The sequence below is a fragment of the Peromyscus californicus genome, unplaced genomic scaffold, assembly GCF_007827085.1.
Source record: "Peromyscus californicus insignis strain IS unplaced genomic scaffold, ASM782708v3 Scaffold_14__1_contigs__length_90479793_seg_2, whole genome shotgun sequence".
Taxonomy (NCBI): Eukaryota; Metazoa; Chordata; class Mammalia; order Rodentia; family Cricetidae; genus Peromyscus; species Peromyscus californicus.
The window spans coordinates 40643424-40662788 of record NW_026294436.1 but is presented as its reverse complement, the minus strand read 5'-3'; the positions used below and the strand labels follow the sequence as shown (position 1 = coordinate 40662788).

The window sequence follows — 19365 nt, the reverse complement described above, 5'->3', positions numbered from 1 at the left end:
GGATAATTGTGTTTCTCTATCTTCCTATAGAATCTGAATTTTACAGGGTTTCGAAAAATCCTTAAAAAGCATGACAAGATCCTGGAAACATGTCGTGGAGCAGATTGGCGAGTGGCTCATGTAGAGGTGGCCCCATTTTATACATGCAAGAAAATCAACCAGCTCATTTCTGAGACTGAGGTACAATACCTCTGCTTGCTTCCCATCTATGTTCAGTATCGTTTGTATGTATTTTAAAGAAATAATTCACTATTTTGTCCTTCTTTTGTAAATTGCTGTCTTAGAATACCTATGCTCTTATTTAAAGTCTTTTTCTTTTTTGTTTTATTAGTGTATTTATCAAGAGGCTATCAAAACATTATACACATGTGTATGTATGTTTATCACTTTTATTTAGAATAACTTACACCCAAACTTGACAATTTTTCTGTCTAGGCTGTAGTAACCAATGAACTTGAAGATGGTGACAGACAAAAGGCTATGAAGCGATTACGTGTCCCCCCTTTGGGAGCTGCTCAGGTTTGTTCCTATGCTTCTAGTGGTTTGTTTCCTTTTTCATATTTAATAATTAACGTAAAAATGTTGTTGGCTGTTGTCTTTACCATAACATTTTTTAAGGCAGATTATTGTTACTCTCATTACCGCCCCCCCCCCCCCAAAATAGATATTAGGATCCAGGCATGGCAGCACATGTTTTAATCCAGTACTTAGGAGGCTAAGGCAGAGTAAGCATTAGTTCCAGGCCAGCCTGGGTTACGTAATAAGACCCATGTCAGGGAGAGGAAAGAAAGAGGCACAAATAGGATGTGAGCCTTCCTGTCATAATGAATTGCAGTGTCTTGACCTCTCTCGTAATGCTCCCTCTCGACTCCCTCTCCTGGTTGTTCTTACACACACTTGCTTCTTGGGAGTTGCCTTATCAACTAAGATGAGGTTTTGTGTTGTGTTTCATGATATGAGAAGTTCAGATGTACTGAGTTACCATATAGCTTTTTCCAAAATAGCAGTTATACCCCCTGCAAAAGAGGGGAAGGGCTTATTAAATGCTATTTATATAAATAGCATTTAAGTGATATCTTCTGTCACATAAAACATGTCTCAATAAATTAAAAGAATTTTTATCATGGAGTATTTTCTGTGATCACAATATATTGAAATTAATAATAAAGAACTTCTATAATTTAATAGCTGGCATGTTTGAAAAAATTTGTCATATATGCTTAACTCTTTCTTTTTTTTTTTTGTTTTTGTTTTTTTGGTTTTTTTTTGTTTGTTTGTTTGTTTTTCGAGACAGGATTTCTCTGTGTAGCTTTGTGCCTTTCCTGGAACTCACTTGGTAGCCCAGGTGGGGCTCAAACTCAAAGAGATCCCCCTACTGGGATTAAAGGCATACGCCACCACCACTCGGCTCTGACACTTTGTTTACGAGACCAGAAACAAATTGTATATTCAGTCTTAGGACTGTAATTGAATCTTTTCCTGGTGATTATAGCCAGTGTGATAAAATCAGAAAAAGACATAGAAGGTATTCAGATTAGAAAGGAAGATAAAAATGCTGGAGATTTTGTTGTTTGTTTATTTGCTTGTTTGTTATAAGTAAATTGATGGTTTCTGTAAAAAATCCAATGATCTGTATAGCTACTAAGCTAATCAAGGAGTTACCAAGCTTGCAGAATACAGCACCAGTTTACAAAGAATCAAGTGTATGTCTGCACATCAAATACAGCTAAAAGTCAAAACTTTACTAATAATGCTGGTTATAATGCCACAGAAATAAGAAATGTGTAATAATAGTCCTGGCAAAAGATCTGAAAGATTTTTACATTGGAAATTGCAGAGCATTGCTGAAATAAACTACAGATCACTTAAGTGAGAGGCATATTGAATTATGAGCATATTATGTAAGTAAGCTCAGTGTTTTTAGGAAGCCATTCCTTAATTTTAGATATATAGCATAATCCATCTTAAAAAAAACTCAGTAAGGATGTGGTGTGTGTGTGTGTGTGTGTGTGTGTGTGTGTGTGTGTAAATTGGTAAGCTAGTTGTAAAATGCATGGAAATGCAAAAAACCTACAATAGCCAGTACATCTTTGAAACAAATTGAAGGTTAAAATATTAGTACTACATGGTATAAAAAAAAGCTGCAGTAATCAAGGTAGAGTCAAGATAGGCAGACACTTCAATGAAACAAATAGAATCTAAAAATACACAAATTATACACACACACACACACACACACACACACACACACACACACACAAACACAGCTAATTTTCAATATAGACATAAAGCATGCCAGTAGAGGAAGAATAATGTTTTCAACAAATAGCTTAGACAATTGGATACTCTATACAAAAAGAAAACACAAGTCTTCATTTGTATTTTATACCACGTGTTTCAAGATATAACACAGACCTAAGTTAAACCTAAAACTATGAAGTTTTAGAAGAAAATATAGGAGACAGTCATAGAAACTTTAGGTGACTCAAAGACTTTTTAGAAATGACATCAAAAGCATTTCCTCAAAGTTAAAAACAAATCTTTAAAAGACCCTGTTAAGGAGAATGAAGAGTTTTAAACTAGTAGAAAATATTTATAAAAACATGTCTGGTAAAGGCAAATTTACTAAGAACATATAGAGAGCTTCAGTAGTTAGCAGTGAGAAAACAGCCTGAACTTCATCAGAGCTGTCTAAGTGGAAAATGGGAGCATGACAAGGTGTTCCACTTTAGTAGCCCTTCGAGACATGCAAACTAAAACCATTGAGATACTACCAGTAACCATGACGAAAATTCAGAAATTGATAGCCCCCATGATTGGAGGACCCGAATCCCATCTCATATGCTGCTGGTAGAATTAACGATCTAATCCATTAGCATGTGGTTGGGGAGTTTCCTAAACAGTTAAATGTACATCTACCATGTGACTGGCTATTACATTTCTAGGTATCTATCTAAGACAAGGAGGCAAGCATATGTCCACAAAGAAGACTTCAAATAAATGTTCATAGCAACTTTATTTGTAGTAGCCTAAAACTGGAAACAGTCTGTGTCCATCAGTAGGTAAATGGATAAACAATTGTGCTATATCTTCTCAGCCTGAAAAATAATTTGTTGATACATGACACACATAGGTAAAAAGAGAGAGAAAGAAGGCACCTTTCTTTTCTTTCCTTTTTTTTTTTTTTTTTTAAAGTATACACGATCTGACTCCATGTACTTAATACTTTGGAAAACGTAAACCAGTAAACAATGACAAAAAGCAAAGTGTTGGTTGCCAGTCAAGCAGGAAGGAGGTTGGGGAGGCTTGGGCAGGAAGACAGCAAAGGGGCATAAGGAAACTCTTAGGAGTAGTGAATATGTTAGGGTATTTGTTTTTGTTCACTTTCCTTTACTTGTTTTTTTGAGACAAGGTTTCCTGTAGCCAGGCTGACCTCAAACTTACGATGTAGCCAAGGCTGGCCTTGAATACCTGGTGCCCCTACCTTTAACTCTATAGTGCTAGGAATACAGACATGTACCACTATGCCTTGCTCAACATACTGTCTTGATTGTCTTCATTATGGTTATGATTTCATAAAGATCTATATATACTAAATCTTATAAAAATCTTGCCAAGTTAAATACTTCAAATCTAGTGTGTATGCAATTTAATGTATGCCAATGTATTCAATAAACCCGTATTTAAAAAAAACCATAGACACATCACAGTCAAACTAATTGAAAGATAAAGAAAAGAAACTGTAAAAGCATCAGAACAAACAGACATTGTGTGTTTTAAGTGTATATAGTTTATTACACCATTTATATCAGACAGTCCTGCAGAAAACACGGAAATGGTTATCCTGGGAGGAGAGAAGATGTGTGATGAGAGAGGGAGGGGCTGTAGGTAGGATGCTGTCTGAACTAGGGGAGTTACCAAATATGCTCACTTGACCAGCTATTTCTAATGGTCTAAATATATTACATACCATACACTCTTTTAGGAGTAGAATGTATTGTGCAATTTTTGAAACTAAAATAGCTTTTAAGAAAAGATAAATACCATCTTCCTTCTAGATACTTTCATTCGGAGACTGACAATACAGATACCTCTTGTGACAAGTAATGGGAGTTTTGATGCTTACGGGGGATTAAAGGTATAATTAAGTCTAGTCTCTTATCCTTCACAACATTAAAAAGCCATAAGTTTGCTGGGTGGTGGTGGCACACGCCTTTAATCCCAGCAATTGGGAGGCAGAGGCAGGCAGATCTCTGTGAGTTTGAGGCCAGCCTGGTCTACAGAGTGAGTTCCAGGACAGCCAGGGCTACACAGAGAAACCCTGTCTCAAAAAACTAAAAAAGCCTTCATCCCTTTCTATTTAAAATCTAAGGAACTTTCTATTTGCTTTAGAAAAAAGTAATTTAAGGTCAGTTATAGATATAAAATCAAATTATAATAAAGAAGAATATAATTAAGTCCATTGCACTGGAGATTTTAATATGCCTATCTCTTAATAACTCTAGCATAGCTTAAAATGTTTCATTTTAAGGGGCTAGGGAGATGGCCCAGAGGTTAGGAGTGCTTATTGCTCTTACAGGGGACCCAAGTTTGGCTCCTAGGACCTAACACAGAAAACTCAAAACCTCAACTCCAGTTTCAGCTGGATCTGATGTCATATGGCCTCTATGGATGCCTATACACATATGCTGCACAAAAACTCTCTCTCTCTCTCTCTCTCTCTCTCTCTCTCTCTCTCTCTCTCTCTCTCTCTTTCACACACACACACACACACACACACACACACACACACACACACACACACGTAAATAAAAGAGTAAAATATTTGAAATTTTTCATTTAAGTTTTCTCAGTATAAGGGCAAAACGTATTATCAGAAAGTAAGTGTTCTTGTCTTTGCCATTGACTCTCATTATTCATAGAACCAAAAAGTCAGCTCTAATTGAGTAATTCTGACCTAAAAATGTAGAGATGAGTACATTTTATAAAAATTAAATTGCATTCTAAATCACTCAAAGAAACATACTTCAGTGTATTCGTCTGAAGCCTAAAATTACCATCTTGTTTTATGACTCCTGTTTCTTTCTCTCTTTCTCTGTCGGTCTGTCTGTCTGTCTCCCCTTCTCCCCTTCTCCCCAACTGTGTGTGTGTGTGTGTGTGTGTGTGTGTGTGTGTATGTGTGTGTGTGTGTTTCTTAGTCACTTCCCAACTTGTTTTGGAGACGGAGTCTCTTACTGAACCAGGAGCTCACCAGTTTATCTTGGCTCACTGTCCAGCAGGCTCCAGGACTCTGCCTTTGCCTACCTGGCACTGGATTACAAGCATGCACTGTACCCAGCTTTTTAATGTGCAATCTGCCTGACTTTTTATGTGCTTGCTAGGGATCCATCCTCATGCCGACAAGCAAGCACTTTACTGGATGAGTGTCTCCCCAGCCCCACAATTCAGATTTCTGTAAAATAACTCAATGGTGTCCCTGTTCTAGGTATAGGTTGATAGAGTTTAATGATCCTCTGCTTCCGAGTTATAAAAGTTGAGATACTAACATATACTTTCACTATGGAACTTTGAGGTTCATACTACTAAGTTACTATACTATAGCATGCATTACATGTGTTTGATATCTTGTCTTTTACTCAAACTTCTGTTTTCTCCACAGCCTGCGCCAGCATGGACTACTTTTCGAGTTGGCCTATTTTGTGGGATATTCATTGTGTTGAATATCACCCTTGTACTTGCAGGTAATTCTTAACCTTTTAACTCATTTGTTTCTATGTTTATGTCGTATTCTGCCTTTTTTTTTTTTTTTTTTTTGAGCTGAGAACCAAACCCAGGGCCTTGTGCTTGCAAGCGCTCTACCACTGAGCTAAACCCCCAACCTGTATTCTGCCTTTTTTAAAGAATCAAACATTTGTCTACCAACACTACTGGAAGAAGTGTTGTGGGTGGTTTTAGACAGCTGTTTATTTTTCCTTTGGGATATAACTCTTTAAAACATTGACCTCTTATTTACTATCATTTTCTAGTCTTTAACTTCAGGGTCTTTAGAGTTCAGTTCTCAAGAACTTAAGCTTGAGCCAGTGAGATGGTTCAGTGGGTAAAGATGCTTGCTGCCAAGTCTGACTACATGAGTTTGACCCCAAGTCTCACATGGTGGAAGAAGAAAACTGACTGCCACAAACTGTCCCTGACCTCCTCATGTATGACATGGCACATACACACAAACACACACTAAGTAAAAAGTCTAATTAATTTAAGAACTTGTTCCTTGATCATAGATGAAGATAGATAAGTTACACACTTCATCCACTAAGCCATATTTACTCTACTTATTATAGAGACCCCCCTTGTGTTTTTCCCAACCTGCTTGTAACTGCTCTGCATGCTTGGCTATGTAGTTTTCAATTCAGTGGAAGTTAAAAGTAGGGGATAGAGTGTTTGTTTAGAATGCATGAAGTCCCGTGTTCAGTTCCAAGCACTGTGTAAAACCAGGCATCAATAACACATACTGATAATCCCAGCGTTTGGGAAGGAGAAGCACAAAGGTCAAGAGTTCAAGAATTTCCTCAGCTACATAGTGTGTGTATTTGAAGCCAGCCTGAAATAAATGAGATCCTATCTCAAAAAACAAAACAAACCCACACACAAAGAAATTAAAAATTAGGATTTCTATAGGAGCAACTGTAGTCCCAACATTAGGAAATAATACAGTACCAAGGGACAGCTAACCTTACTAACCCTGCCCAAGAATTTGAGGAGCCCTTCAATAGCATTTCACATAATCACTGCTTGAAAATCTTCAAATGCCACACCTGTTATTTTTTCTGTTATTTCTTTAGTATTTCTTTCCCAAATCATGCTATTCTTTGTGGCATTGAAATGTTGGGTAGTCCCAATATATTCAATCCTCACACCTCTACTATCTATGTTCATTTCCTAGCTGAGCAAATTATTCAAGCCTATGGCTACAAATACTATCTATATGCTAATGACTCACAAGTATATATCATCTCTTCTGAAAAAAAGATCTAATTGGCTGTTTGGATATTTAATAGGCATTTTTCCCATTTAAATAAACAAAAGGACCCTTGTTTTTTTTTTTTAAGTGCCCCAAGTAAGCCCCAAACCTTTACATCCCTGTTTACTCCTTTCTTAGCTGAAATTAACATCTAGAAAAGAAGAAAGATTTTTTTTTTTTTGGCTCATGGTTTTAAAGATTTCAGTCCTTGATCACTTGGGTCTGTCAGTTCAGGCCTGTGGCAAAGGCAGAACATCATGGTGGAGACAGTTGGAGAGCAAAATTTCTTCCTGAGTGGAAGCCAGAAAGTGTAGGGTGGGGAGGGAGGATGTTCTAGTACAGTCTTCATGGGTCCTTCCCAGTCACTTTCTTCCTCCAACTGGGCCTGACCTCTTAAAGTTTCTCCCTCCCAGTAACACCACTAGCTGGGAACCAACAACACACATGATACATGACCAAGATATGTGAGCTTTGGCCAACACTTAGGATCCAAACAGCATCCCTCATATTTTATCACTAATACATACAAGAAATCCTATTGCTCTGTCTTCATACTGTTTGAATTTGGTCACTTTCCACTGTATCCATCAGTACTGTCTTTGTCTCAAGGGTCACTTCTTGTTTAATATACAGTAGCCTTCTAACTTGTCTCTTTGTTTACATCCAGTATCGCCTTCTTCTGACCACAAGTTTGTGTGTGTGTGTGTGGGGGGGTGATTTCTTCCTCCCTTTCTCCTTTCCTCAGCCCCTCTTTCGTCAGCCCATGTCCATATGTAAAATCTATTTATGGTTTCTCTTACAATTCAGATTCCTTACCATGGTATACAAACCGTTGAGGACATTGCACACTTAGTCATTTCTTACTTCCTATCCTAGCTTTCTCCCCTACACTCACTCACTTTGATTTACTATTCTTTGAACACATCTGTTGTCTAAGTGATTCTTTCCCTTCATTTAAATCTCTACACAAATGCTGTCTGTTCAGTGAGACCTTCCATGGTCACCCTACACTCAAATAGTCTATTCTGTATCTCTCTGTTCCTTTAACCTACATTAATTTTCTCCAGAATGCTTGTCTGACAGGATATCATTTATCCTGTAAACAGTGTTTGGACTTGATACCAAACTTCTCAATGCTTGGGCTTTTGTCTCTAGTACTGGAACATTACCTGGAACATAATAAGAATTCAAAAAATATTGAGGAAGTTTAAATGGAGGGACGAGATAAAGAGTTGAAATTAAATGATGTACAGAAGTTATTATTCCTCGCAAGCATTCTCCTCAGCACTGCCTGTTTTGTATTATAAAGTTATAACCCAAATTGTAAGGGCTTTTACATGAACTTTACCTATTGACAGTATGTTTTCATTGTAGTATTAGAGTTCTCTGCCTAGAGAGATGGCTCAGCCAGTAAAGGCTAGGCTCACAACATAAACATCAAGAGAGTTCTCCTTCCCACCAGTTGCTAAGTATTATGCAGCCATAGCTTACAACGTAGCATTGATGAGGTTTATGATCATTTTGTAACTGTTTCTGTTTATATAGGGTAATTATAGTCTACGTGTATAAAATATATGGAAATTCTGCAGTACAAACCCTGACCTAATTATCAAGCTAGCTGCCATGAAAAGAACAAAGCCCTTCCTGAGTTTCAGTTCCACTTCCACCGTTGGTTGTTAGTTGTTGTGGTTGTGTGGACAACCATTAGCTTTTCTAAAACAATTTCCTCATCTATTAAATGAACTCAGTACCTTAAGTTTACAGGATTACTTGAGAATTTATTTGTTCATCCACTTTAAAATCTGGTGTGTGTGTGTGTGTGTGTGTGTGTGTGTGTATGAGTAAAATCTGGTGTGTGTGTGTGTGTGTGTGTGTATGCGTGTGTTGCATAAATGTGGATTCAAATGCAGTCACATGCCATGACATGTGTGAGAAGTCAGAGGACACATCCAGTATCATTCCATCTTGTTTTGAGGCAGAGTTTCTTTATTATTCACCTCTACTCTGCTAGACTGGCTGGTCTACGGGCTTCCAATGTTCTCCTGTCTCCACCTGCCATCTTGTTGCAGGAGCATTGGGATTACAGATTAATGTTATAAAATCGAGCCGCCTTTTATGTGGCTTCCTAGGCTTCAAACTCAGAGCCTCACACTTGTAGCACAGGCACTGTACTTCTCTAAATCGTCTCCCCAGCCTATCCACAAGTCACTTTGATGTGTCTCCCATTGTCCCTGATCCCCAGGAGTCTTAAGACATAAAAAGTTGTGGAGGGTGGGGGCGTTGAGTTGTGTAGCTCAGTAGCAACATGTTTGTCTATCATAAATGGACTCCTGGGTTAGATCCCCAGTACTGTAAAACTAGATGAAATCAATCTTTCAGACAGATGTGTAGCATACTTGTAATCAGCATTTAGCAATGGAACTGGGAAAGTCAGGAGGTCAGTGTTATCTTAAGCCATCCTGGGCTGTCTATAACTCTGTCTCAAAAATATAGAAGGTGTTAAATGTTCTAAGCAGTACAATGAGACAACTGAGTATGTTTTTATTAGACCATTGGGGAAGATGCTGCGGAAGAAGTGACATTTAAGTTGATGGAATTAAAAGCATTCCCAGAGAAGGAAAGAGAAAGTAATTTAGTTGGTCTAGGATGAGGGTCAGGTATAGGAGGAGGGAGGGAGTTACCAGAGAGGTAATACGTCCACCTGGGCTAATGAGAGGCTGGTTAGTAGAACAGGGTGATGGTCCAGCTTTGAGAGCAGCTCACACCTGGTGAAGCAATCGGTACCAAGTATAGACTGCACATGTGGCTCTCTCTTTAGGAAAATATTGTTACTCATTTATGAGTGGATTTGCTTGTCTAATTTCCAAGATGTATGTGGTGGTGTTATCCTCACCGGCTTAACTCAAGGGAAGAAGCTAATGTCTTTCTTTTCATGTGAATTAAATGGAAAGGGTTTTTGTTTGTGTTTTTTATTTCTTAATTTACGTCAAGCTGGGGTTTTAATAAATATAGACTGTATTATTGTGATCATTTGATTTTTGAAATGCATGCAATTTATACATTTAGCATTGTGCATTATGTTCTAATCTCAGAACCCTTCTTTGTTTGATCTTCCTGTGTCCTGGTGAGGGGGAGGGTAACCAGAGATAAAGCCAGCTGTCTATCCTTATTTATCTCCCCTTGGGTACTCAGAAGACAACAGTGTTGAGAGTCAGAGGAAACTGCAGCAGCAGTAATGCATGTACAAGCACGATTCTTTGCTTAGAGCATTCACATAAAAAATTATGTGCATAATTGCTGTGGTTTCTCAAGGGAACTTGGTCCAGTGGTCAATAATTTGCCAGGAAAAAAAAACAAAAAACAAAAAACAAAGAACACATATCCCAGAGTTTCAGTTTCATAAAAATGAAATTTTTGCTGTATAGATTTTTTTTTCAAATTTTCTTCTAGAAACCTTTGGTCAATTTGAAATAATCACAGTATGCCGTATTTCACTTACTAGTTTACCATTTACAGTAATATAATGGTATAAACTAAGCATTTGTAAATTAATAAGACTGTTGATTGTTGAAATCTCTTTTGAAAATAATGTGGTAGTATATGTAAATATTTTATAATAATTTTGACTAACTTTAGTTTTTTATAAATTTAGCTTACAACCTAGGCTCCTACAAGGTAAAGAATTTATTTATTGTCATGTTGCTTATAACAGCGACATCTTAGAAACTGCTCACATAGCCACTGACTGTGAACTATGCAAATGAGTGTGTTGCCATGTACAATGGTGTATCATGGGGAGCAGTGCTGGAAATAAAAGGGAGGTATAGCACTTTGGAAAATGGTTTGGCACTACTTACCAAAAATGACTGTATATTAACTTATGATCCATCTCTAGTAATAGAAATGAGTGCCTACATCTACCAGAAAACATTTAAGAACATTAGTAACTGTACTGTGTTAATGTCCCCAAACTGGAACAACCCAAATGTTACCAGATGTTCATAAACAGTATAACAGATGTTTTTACCCAGTGGAATAGTATGTAGCAGTGAGAAGAATAAAATGTAGCTAAATGCAAGAACATAGACAAATCTCCCAAGCAAATGAAAGTGAGGTTTATATAACATAAAATTAACCATAAAAGTAAACAAAGGGAGCCAGACACCAAAAGTACATGTTGTATGATTTAATTTACAGGAAGATAAAAAATTAGTTTAGAAAAGAGTGCTTACCATTCCTGGAAAGAAGATGTAAAGCCAGGCCTCCGGGGTGTCATTCAGCCACAGTTTTGTATTCTGGGTCCTGATTCACTGTTGTTGAAATTTATCATACTGTGTACTTATGATTTGTTCCATCTTCCTATAGTATATAACACCTGCATTAGAAAATAAGTGAGTTTTTTTGTGTATTTATTAGAAAACTAACCACTCTAGGATGTAAATGAGAAAATAAGCTTTAGGATAGCCATATGCGGCATGCTGCTAATTGTAGTTGGTTAGTTGCTTTGTTTTGAAAGTTAAATTTGGTATTTTTCAGTATGTGAAGAATTTCTTGGAAGGTAATAGACAAAACTGTTAACATAGTAGCCTCTAGGGAAGGAGGCAGGGACTTGAATGTAGGAAGCTTCTTTCTCTTATACATATATTCCTTATTCCTGAATATTTTTGGCAAAACAAAAACTGATTTAGTCATCCAGAATCCCACATGGAATGGGGAAAGGCTCATGAAGCCCTGCCTGTGGCTGAGGATCTGTTGGCAATTGATGGCTCCTGATGAACTGAGTGCATTTTCTTGAGGGATGTATTCCTGCAGAGGCTACCCATACTCCAGCAGATAGTCCTACACCCATGTCCATAAAGGCAGCGTTAAGCAGTTGTAGTGAGTTTAAAAGCTAAGCACATAAAATTAAGAAAGAAATGTAGCATGGAAATAGGTGAGGATTTGAGGGTGGGTGTGATCAAAACACATAATATGCATGTATGAAATTCTTAATCAAAAGAATTAACAACAACAGAAAGAAAACAAATTTGGCAACTGTGAGGACTGTTATTTTCTAAGGTTTAGAACAGCCTTCTGTTTGGGTTATTGGGTCATTGTTTTGTTTTAACAGACAAGGTTAGTTTGTATATAACTTAGCCCCATTATTAAGTGTCAGGCTCTGGAGCCAGATTACTGAGATTAAATCCCTGTGTCTTCAGACAGGGGACTTAATTTAACTGTTTCTTCATGTATCTACTCTAGAAAACCGATGTATGTTTTTGCTGTAAAAATTAATGAAATTATGCATATCAAGCATCACCCAACATTGCTTGACTTTTCTATTTTTCTGAAAATAAAGTGACCATTAGAATTTTCACATGGATTTTATTAAATGTGTAGATTGATTTGTTGTTATCTTGACAACATCAAATCTTCTAATCTATGAGCATGGCATTTCTTTCTATATACCTAAGTCCACTTTAATTTCTATGTATTTTATCACTTTCAACATATGAGCCTTTCACCTCCTTGGTTTTATTCTTTTAGGTACTGTTATAATTAAAAAAATTTGTTTTCGTAATTTTATTTTTAGATTGCTTATTGCTGATATATATAAACACACTGAATTTTGTGTGTTGATTGACCTTGTATTTTTGCAGCTTTGCTGAAACTACTAACTCTTACAGTTCTATTGTAGATTCTTTGGAATCTGTATTGTGTTTTTTTTTTTTTTTAAAGATTTATTTATTTATTTTGTATACAGTGTTCTGCCTGCACGTGTGCCTCCAGGCCAGAAGAGGGCACCAGATCTCATTGCAGATGGTTGTGAGCCACCATGTGGTTGCTGGGAATTGAACTCAGGACCTTTGGAGGAGCAGCCAGTGCCCTTAACCTCTGAGCCATCTCTCCAGCCCCTGTATTGTGTTTTTTGACATTGTAATGTCTGGGGTCTTTGCTTAAGATTCAGGACATAAAGCTACAAATGTGCTTCTCTACTCATCTAATTTTCCAGCTAATCTTGACTCTATGCTGGTTCTCTTGTGGTCCATTTGTCACATAACAGCTAGAACAGTCCTTTAAAGTGATTACCTTCTATTAGTTCATACATCAGAATTAAAGCTGAAATCTGAATGAAGTACTACCAAAGCCCTGTCTGATATGCCACTGGGAACTTCATCTCTAGTTTATTCCAATGATAGTGACCTTGGCCTTAAAGCAAGTGTAATCTCCTGGAATCTTAATCTGCTATTCTGCTGCTAAACTGTTAGATAGAAGTTAAGTGGAAATTGAGATCTTGTCTATTATTGTTGAATCCCCAGTTCTTAGGATGATGTTGGGTGTAAAAGACATCTAATAAGTACTTATTGTATAAATATTTTATTTTGCAACTAATAGAAACTAACATATTGAACACTGATAATGGGTCAAACATTAGGCATTTGATGTGTTCTTCACATTTAACCTTAACAAGCTTGTGAAAATCTGTTGTTTGTTTTTGTTTTGTGGTTTGTTTGTTTGTTTGTTTGTTTTTTTTGGTTTTTCGAGACAGGGTTTCTCTGTGTAGCTTTGCGCCTTTCCTGGAACTCGCTTTGGAAACCAGGCTGGCCTCGAACTCACAGAGATCCGCCTGGCTCTGCCTCCCGAGTGCTGGGATTAAAGGCGTGCGCCACCACCGCCCGGCTGGTTTGTTTGTTTTTTAAATAGGTCTCATGTAGTTCAGGCTGAACTCAAACTACTGTGTACTTCTGATCTTCCTTCCTCCTCCTTGAAAGTGCTGGAATAACAGGCATGTGTAATCCTTTTTTTATGCAGTACTGAAGATCAAATCCAGTGTGAGAGCAGACATATTTTCATTGACCAGGAGGAAACTGAGGACTAGAAACTCTAAATTAAATAATTGATTCTCCTAGGATTTGATAATGGTTTATACAGTATTTGATTCCAAAGCAGACACTTTCTCTCCCCTGTTATTTTTAAGTTAGTAAGTATTTTTATACTGTAGAGAATGCAAAATAAATAATACATGGTTATTTAAATTAAGTAAGTATAATTTGTAGAGATGAAATAAAAGAACACTGTAGGTACTGGGGAAAATAACTTTTTTAAAAGATGAAATTCATTGGGGCTGGTCATTGGGGAGTATTATAGGATGAGTTTGGGAAAAGTAAGTTGGAAACTAGATTTTTTTTTTAAGAGCTCAAGTTTGCAGAGCTAAGGCATTTAAACAGTATAATTCTAGGAAAGCTGTAGAATACTGATGGTGCTGAATGTTGGTATGGGCAGATGAGCAATATAGTACTTGAGAACACAGGCTTTGCACAAAATTATATAGGTTGCAACCAGGTATGGTGGTGATACCATTAATCCCCACAGAGGCAGGTAGATTCAAGGCCAGAACAGCCAAAGGCTACATTTTAGCTCTGTCCTATACTAGCTCAGTAACCCTGAGCAAATTATTTAACCTGTCTGTACTCAGTCAGCATGGACATAGTAATTTTTAACTTAGAGAACAATTATAATGACTTAAACTAATTGTTACATGTAAAAGCACCAAGAATAAGGCTAACCATCATATTAAGCATTCTATATATGTCAACTATTGTCTATTTATATGACATTTAAATTCTCACGTTGTCTTCTTGTGTTTGGTATCTTTTCATTTTATGATTACTCTGTGAGGTAGAAGTTACTGTATCTAGTTTAATGGGAGAGAAAGCAATGTTGAAAAAGGAGGTACCATAGGAGAAGCCCCAGTTGACAAAACTAGTCTTATACCAACCAGGCAGGCATGGTGGTGCACACCTTTAATGCCAGCACACAGGAGACAGAAGCAGAGGATCTCTGTGAATTCAAGGCCAACCTGGTCTACAGAGCGTGCTCCAGGATAGCCAGGACTACATGCCTCAAAACAAAAACTAAAACTGATCTTACCATTCAAAGCCATTTGAGTCTGTAGTATTAAAGCTTAAAAAAATAAATAATAAAATAAAAAATTTATAGAACAATGGAATAAAGTGGTAAAAAAACAAGTTTGGAGGAAACTATTCTAATGAAGTTCTGCAGTGTAAAGAGGCAGAAGAGGAAAGAATCTATAGGCAAGTTTATTGGACTCTTAAAGTAATCTAGATACAGATTTTTTTTTTATATGAAAACCTACTGCCAGGGCTGTGTCTCAGAGAGTGAAGAAAAAAGATAAAGATAATTAAGGGGAACATTGTAGATTTTATAACTAATCAATACATTTTCTTTCAGCTGTATTTAAACTTGAAACAGATAGAAGTGTATGGCCCTTGATAAGAATCTATCGGGGTGGCTTTCTTCTGATTGAATTCCTTTTTCTACTGGGCATCAACACGTATGGTTGGAGACAGGCTGGAGTAAATCATGTCCTCATCTTTGAACTTAATCCAAGAAACAATTTGTCTCATCAGCATCTCTTTGAGGTAATGAAGCACAGTCTTGTGAATGTAACTGAATAGCTGACTAGGATGAGTACTCAAGTCCATCTTGAAGATTGGTGGATTGTTTATCATTTTTCTTTGTTTATTAAAGGTTTTTCTGTGTAATGTTAAAAAGTAACTTTCTCTCTTTTTGTGTCCCCTGTGCTTTATAGATTGCTGGATTCCTGGGGATATTATGGTGCCTGAGCCTTCTGGCATGCTTTTTCGCTCCAATTAGTATCATCCCTATCTATGTGTACCCACTTGCCCTTTATGGATTTATGGTCTTCTTTCTTATCAACCCCACCAAAACTTTCTACTATAAATCCAGATTTTGGCTGCTTAAACTTCTGGTAAGTGTAGAAGGCTTATGCAACATTTTTAGAATAGTGTGTTAGGCATTGGCTTCCTCAAAGGTCACTCGTGGCTGCTGAATTGTACAGCCCATATGCATGTTCACATTGTGTGTGCCACACAAGTGGTGCCCAGCTGCAGGAACAAAAGTGCTTTTGACAGATACTGGATACCCTTGAAAGTATACAACATGGCAGCCCTGGGGAAATGCTTTGCATTTTTTCCTCCTAAAATGAGTTATAAAGTGACCAAGTAGTGAATTGATTTTGCAAATCATGATTATTTATTATTTTGTTACAGAGGTTATTTAACCAGTGTGATAATATGTAGAACTTTTTGCTTCTTTCAAAAGAACAGAAAGGCAGGCATAGTGGCATCGTGTAGTCTCTGTACTTAAGAGATAAAGGCAGAAGAATTAGAAGTCCACAGTCATTCTCAACTGCATAAAAGGTTTGAAACCAACCTGAACCTGTCTCATTAAAGTAGTGATACTATTGTTTCTAATTGTCCAGTTGTCGTGACTAGTTAGCCAAGCCCTTTGTTTTAGGACCAATTGGTTCTCTGAAAGTGGTGAAGATATTTTGTCAGACCACCAAGCTGAGTTTGATGCCAACTTGTATTTTTGTTTGTAGTGACTTATTTTGTTTTATATGCTTTTGCTTTCAGTTTTTGAGGCAGAGTCTCCTTTATAGCCCAGGCTGATGACAGGTTCATGATTTTCCAGCCGCAGCCCCTAAGTGTTGGGGTTACAGCAAGTGTGCCACATGCTTGGGCTTTGCCTATTTCCTAATCTCAAAATCTTTTAACGGTAGGATAGAGATGTCCTGGAAAATTATAGCTTTGTTGCTTTGAGATAGAGGAAAGAGAGTTCCAGGCAGAGTTGATGTACTCCTAAATGAGGCCAGCTTTATTTCTGAAATCAATGAAGAATGTTCTCATGTAGATATTTCTTAGATTATGGATTAGAACTGATAATAGAAGGAAGAATAGTGGTTAAGATGAATCACTGTAGCCAGGCAGTGGTGTCCCATGCCTTTAATCCCAGCACTTGGGAGGCAGAGGCAGGCGGATCTCTGTGAGTTCAAGGCCGGCCTGGTCTACAGAGTGAGTTCCAGGACAGCCAGGGATACACAGAGAAAGCCTGTCTCGAAAAACCCAAAAAAAAAAAAAAAAAAAAAAAAAAAAAAAAAAAAATTACTGTAATACTCTTTTCTCCTCTTCTTCATCATATAAATATACCTCCCTGAAAAATGTAATTTTTATTTCCTTTGCTTTTTGTTTTTCCCTAGGGGGTTAGCAATACTTGTTTAAAATTTTAAAACTAAAAGCAGCTACATTTGGTGACTCATTCATATAATCCCTGCATTCTGGAGACTGAGGCAGGAAGATTGCCATGAGTTCAAGGCCAGCTTGGTCTACATAGTGAAGTCCAGATTTAGACCCTGTCTGAACTTATGCACTCACGTACACATGCACGCATGCACTCATGTATGTACATATGTACATGCGACACCCAAAACCTAAAAACCTAAAACACAGCTTTCTTTCCCTATTTGTTTGTTTTGTTTTTAAATGAAAGTAAATGCTTATAGCAGCTAAGAAAACAAGATAGCCAAATTTTCTTGACTTTTCCAAAGTTGAATTTTATTATGAGAATTTCACTTTCTACCTAGATTTTTACTACAAATTAAAATTCTTCCTTTTTCCCTCTTGGGAGTGGGGAGGACAACAAAAGCTCAGGGCTGGGAATATACCTCAGTTGGTGGAGTGTTTGCCCAGCATACAAAAAGCCCAGGGTTTGATTTCCTTAAATAGCATAAACTGGGCATGGTAGCCCACAACCTGTAATCCCTACATTCGGGAGTGAGAGACAGGAAGATCACAGTTGTCATCTTTGACTATGTACCTAGTTCCAGAGTACCCACAAGACTATGTCTTTTTTAAAAAAATTAAATTAGAAGACCCTTAAGTATAACTATGGGTCCAAATTTAGATTTGATTTCTGAGTATAAATCTTAAATGTACAAGAATATCTTGGTCAGTCATAAGGAAACTATCACCTAGGAAACAATGCTTTTGTTTTTGGGGAAGGAGTGAGGGATACAATTTCATTATGTAGCTGAGGCTAGCCTGAAATTTAATATGTAGACTAGACTGGCCTTGAACTTACAACCTTCCTGCCTCAGGAACCTGAATTCTGGGATTACAGGCATGTACCAAGAACCCAGCATTGACATGCTTTCTAGAGAGGATTGTTTTGGGTTTTAGAGGGAGAAGAAAAGAATAGAGCCATTATTTATCTCTTGAATATACTAAAAGTATTATCTTAGATTACCTATAAATGTAAAATTCCTATAAAGTGTTTAGTTTTTAAGATTTGTTTATTTTTATTTCGTATATGTGAGTGTCTTCGTGTATGTATGTGTGGCTGGTGCTCATAGAAGCTAGAAAAAGGCATTGGATCCCTGAGCTGCCATGTGGGTACTGGAAACTGAACCCAAGTCCTCCACAAGAGCAGCAGAAACTTTTAACCACTGTGCCACCTCTGAAGTTTGTCTAGAAAATGATTTCTAAATGAGGTTTTTTGGAAGATTCAGAAAGCTCGCTGTGATAATCATTGCAATAGCAGGGTGATATAGTTGTGTATGTTGTATGCTAAGTGTGCAATTCCCCAGTGTACCCTTTGTTTAAGTAGAAAGCCGTGATTTCATGCATGGCTACTTCCTCTGATTAGTAGAATGATCCCTGTTGAGTAGATGTTTATGTATGTGTCTGCAGTGTGTGTTAATAATGCAAACTGGTTGATTGAATAGGCTAGCAATGATGTATAAGAGGAGTAACAGACTAGTAAAAAGCACTCTTAGAAGCAGTGAAATGTAGAAAGAAACACTGATTCTTTGCTTTTTGTAATACTGTTACTGAAACAAAAGTGTTACTGTTTATAGGTCATTTAAATTCAGTTGACATATTAATTTATTTTATTCAGACTTCACTGATAAAATTAGTCCCTATAATGTATGTCAGAAAATTAACAGAATGTTTTCACTGTAGTTACATTTCTTTGATTTTTTTTAAAGACTTGTCCTAAAATAAAATGGTTATTTCCCTTTTTTTCACCTCAATTTTTAGTTTGAAAAACACATGTCGTGCTCGCTTCAGCAGCACATATACTAAAATTGGAACGAAAAACACGTGTCATGTAGTCATGATAGTAAAGACTACTACTGTGTTCATAGTTATATGGGAATATATATTATATTCATAGTTATATGGGAATCTTCGAAATTTGCATTATGCTACCTTCCATTAAAAAAAAGCTTAAGAACTTTAAGATAGTAACTTACTGCAATATTAATATGTCTAATCTAGTATGGTCTATTTATATCCATTAGATCTCTTTACTACGTCTGTATTTGCCCCAACTAGAAATCCAATTATAAAGTATAAGCAAAGTCCCAGATTTCTAACAGTAACATTACCTTATTCTTCCAGTAAGCTAACTCAAGATTTAAAATAGAACTTGGCAGTGGCACGCACACCTTTAATCCCAGCACTCAGGAAGCAGAGGCAGGT

At 37.0% G+C, this 19365-nt stretch overlaps 1 protein-coding gene across 1 annotated transcript in view; it reads left to right on the top strand.

Annotated features, from left to right (window-relative positions):
* Nucleotides 1–19365, top strand: part of Xpr1 (xenotropic and polytropic retrovirus receptor 1) — a 161518-nt gene that overhangs the window by 101663 nt on the left and 40490 nt on the right. The window contains exons 5-9 of the mRNA XM_052737242.1: nt 31–180; nt 436–519; nt 5660–5741; nt 15251–15441; nt 15612–15791. Coding sequence (XP_052593202.1) covers nt 31–180; nt 436–519; nt 5660–5741; nt 15251–15441; nt 15612–15791 — 687 coding nt within the window. The remainder of the gene's footprint in view (nt 1–30; nt 181–435; nt 520–5659; nt 5742–15250; nt 15442–15611; nt 15792–19365) is intronic.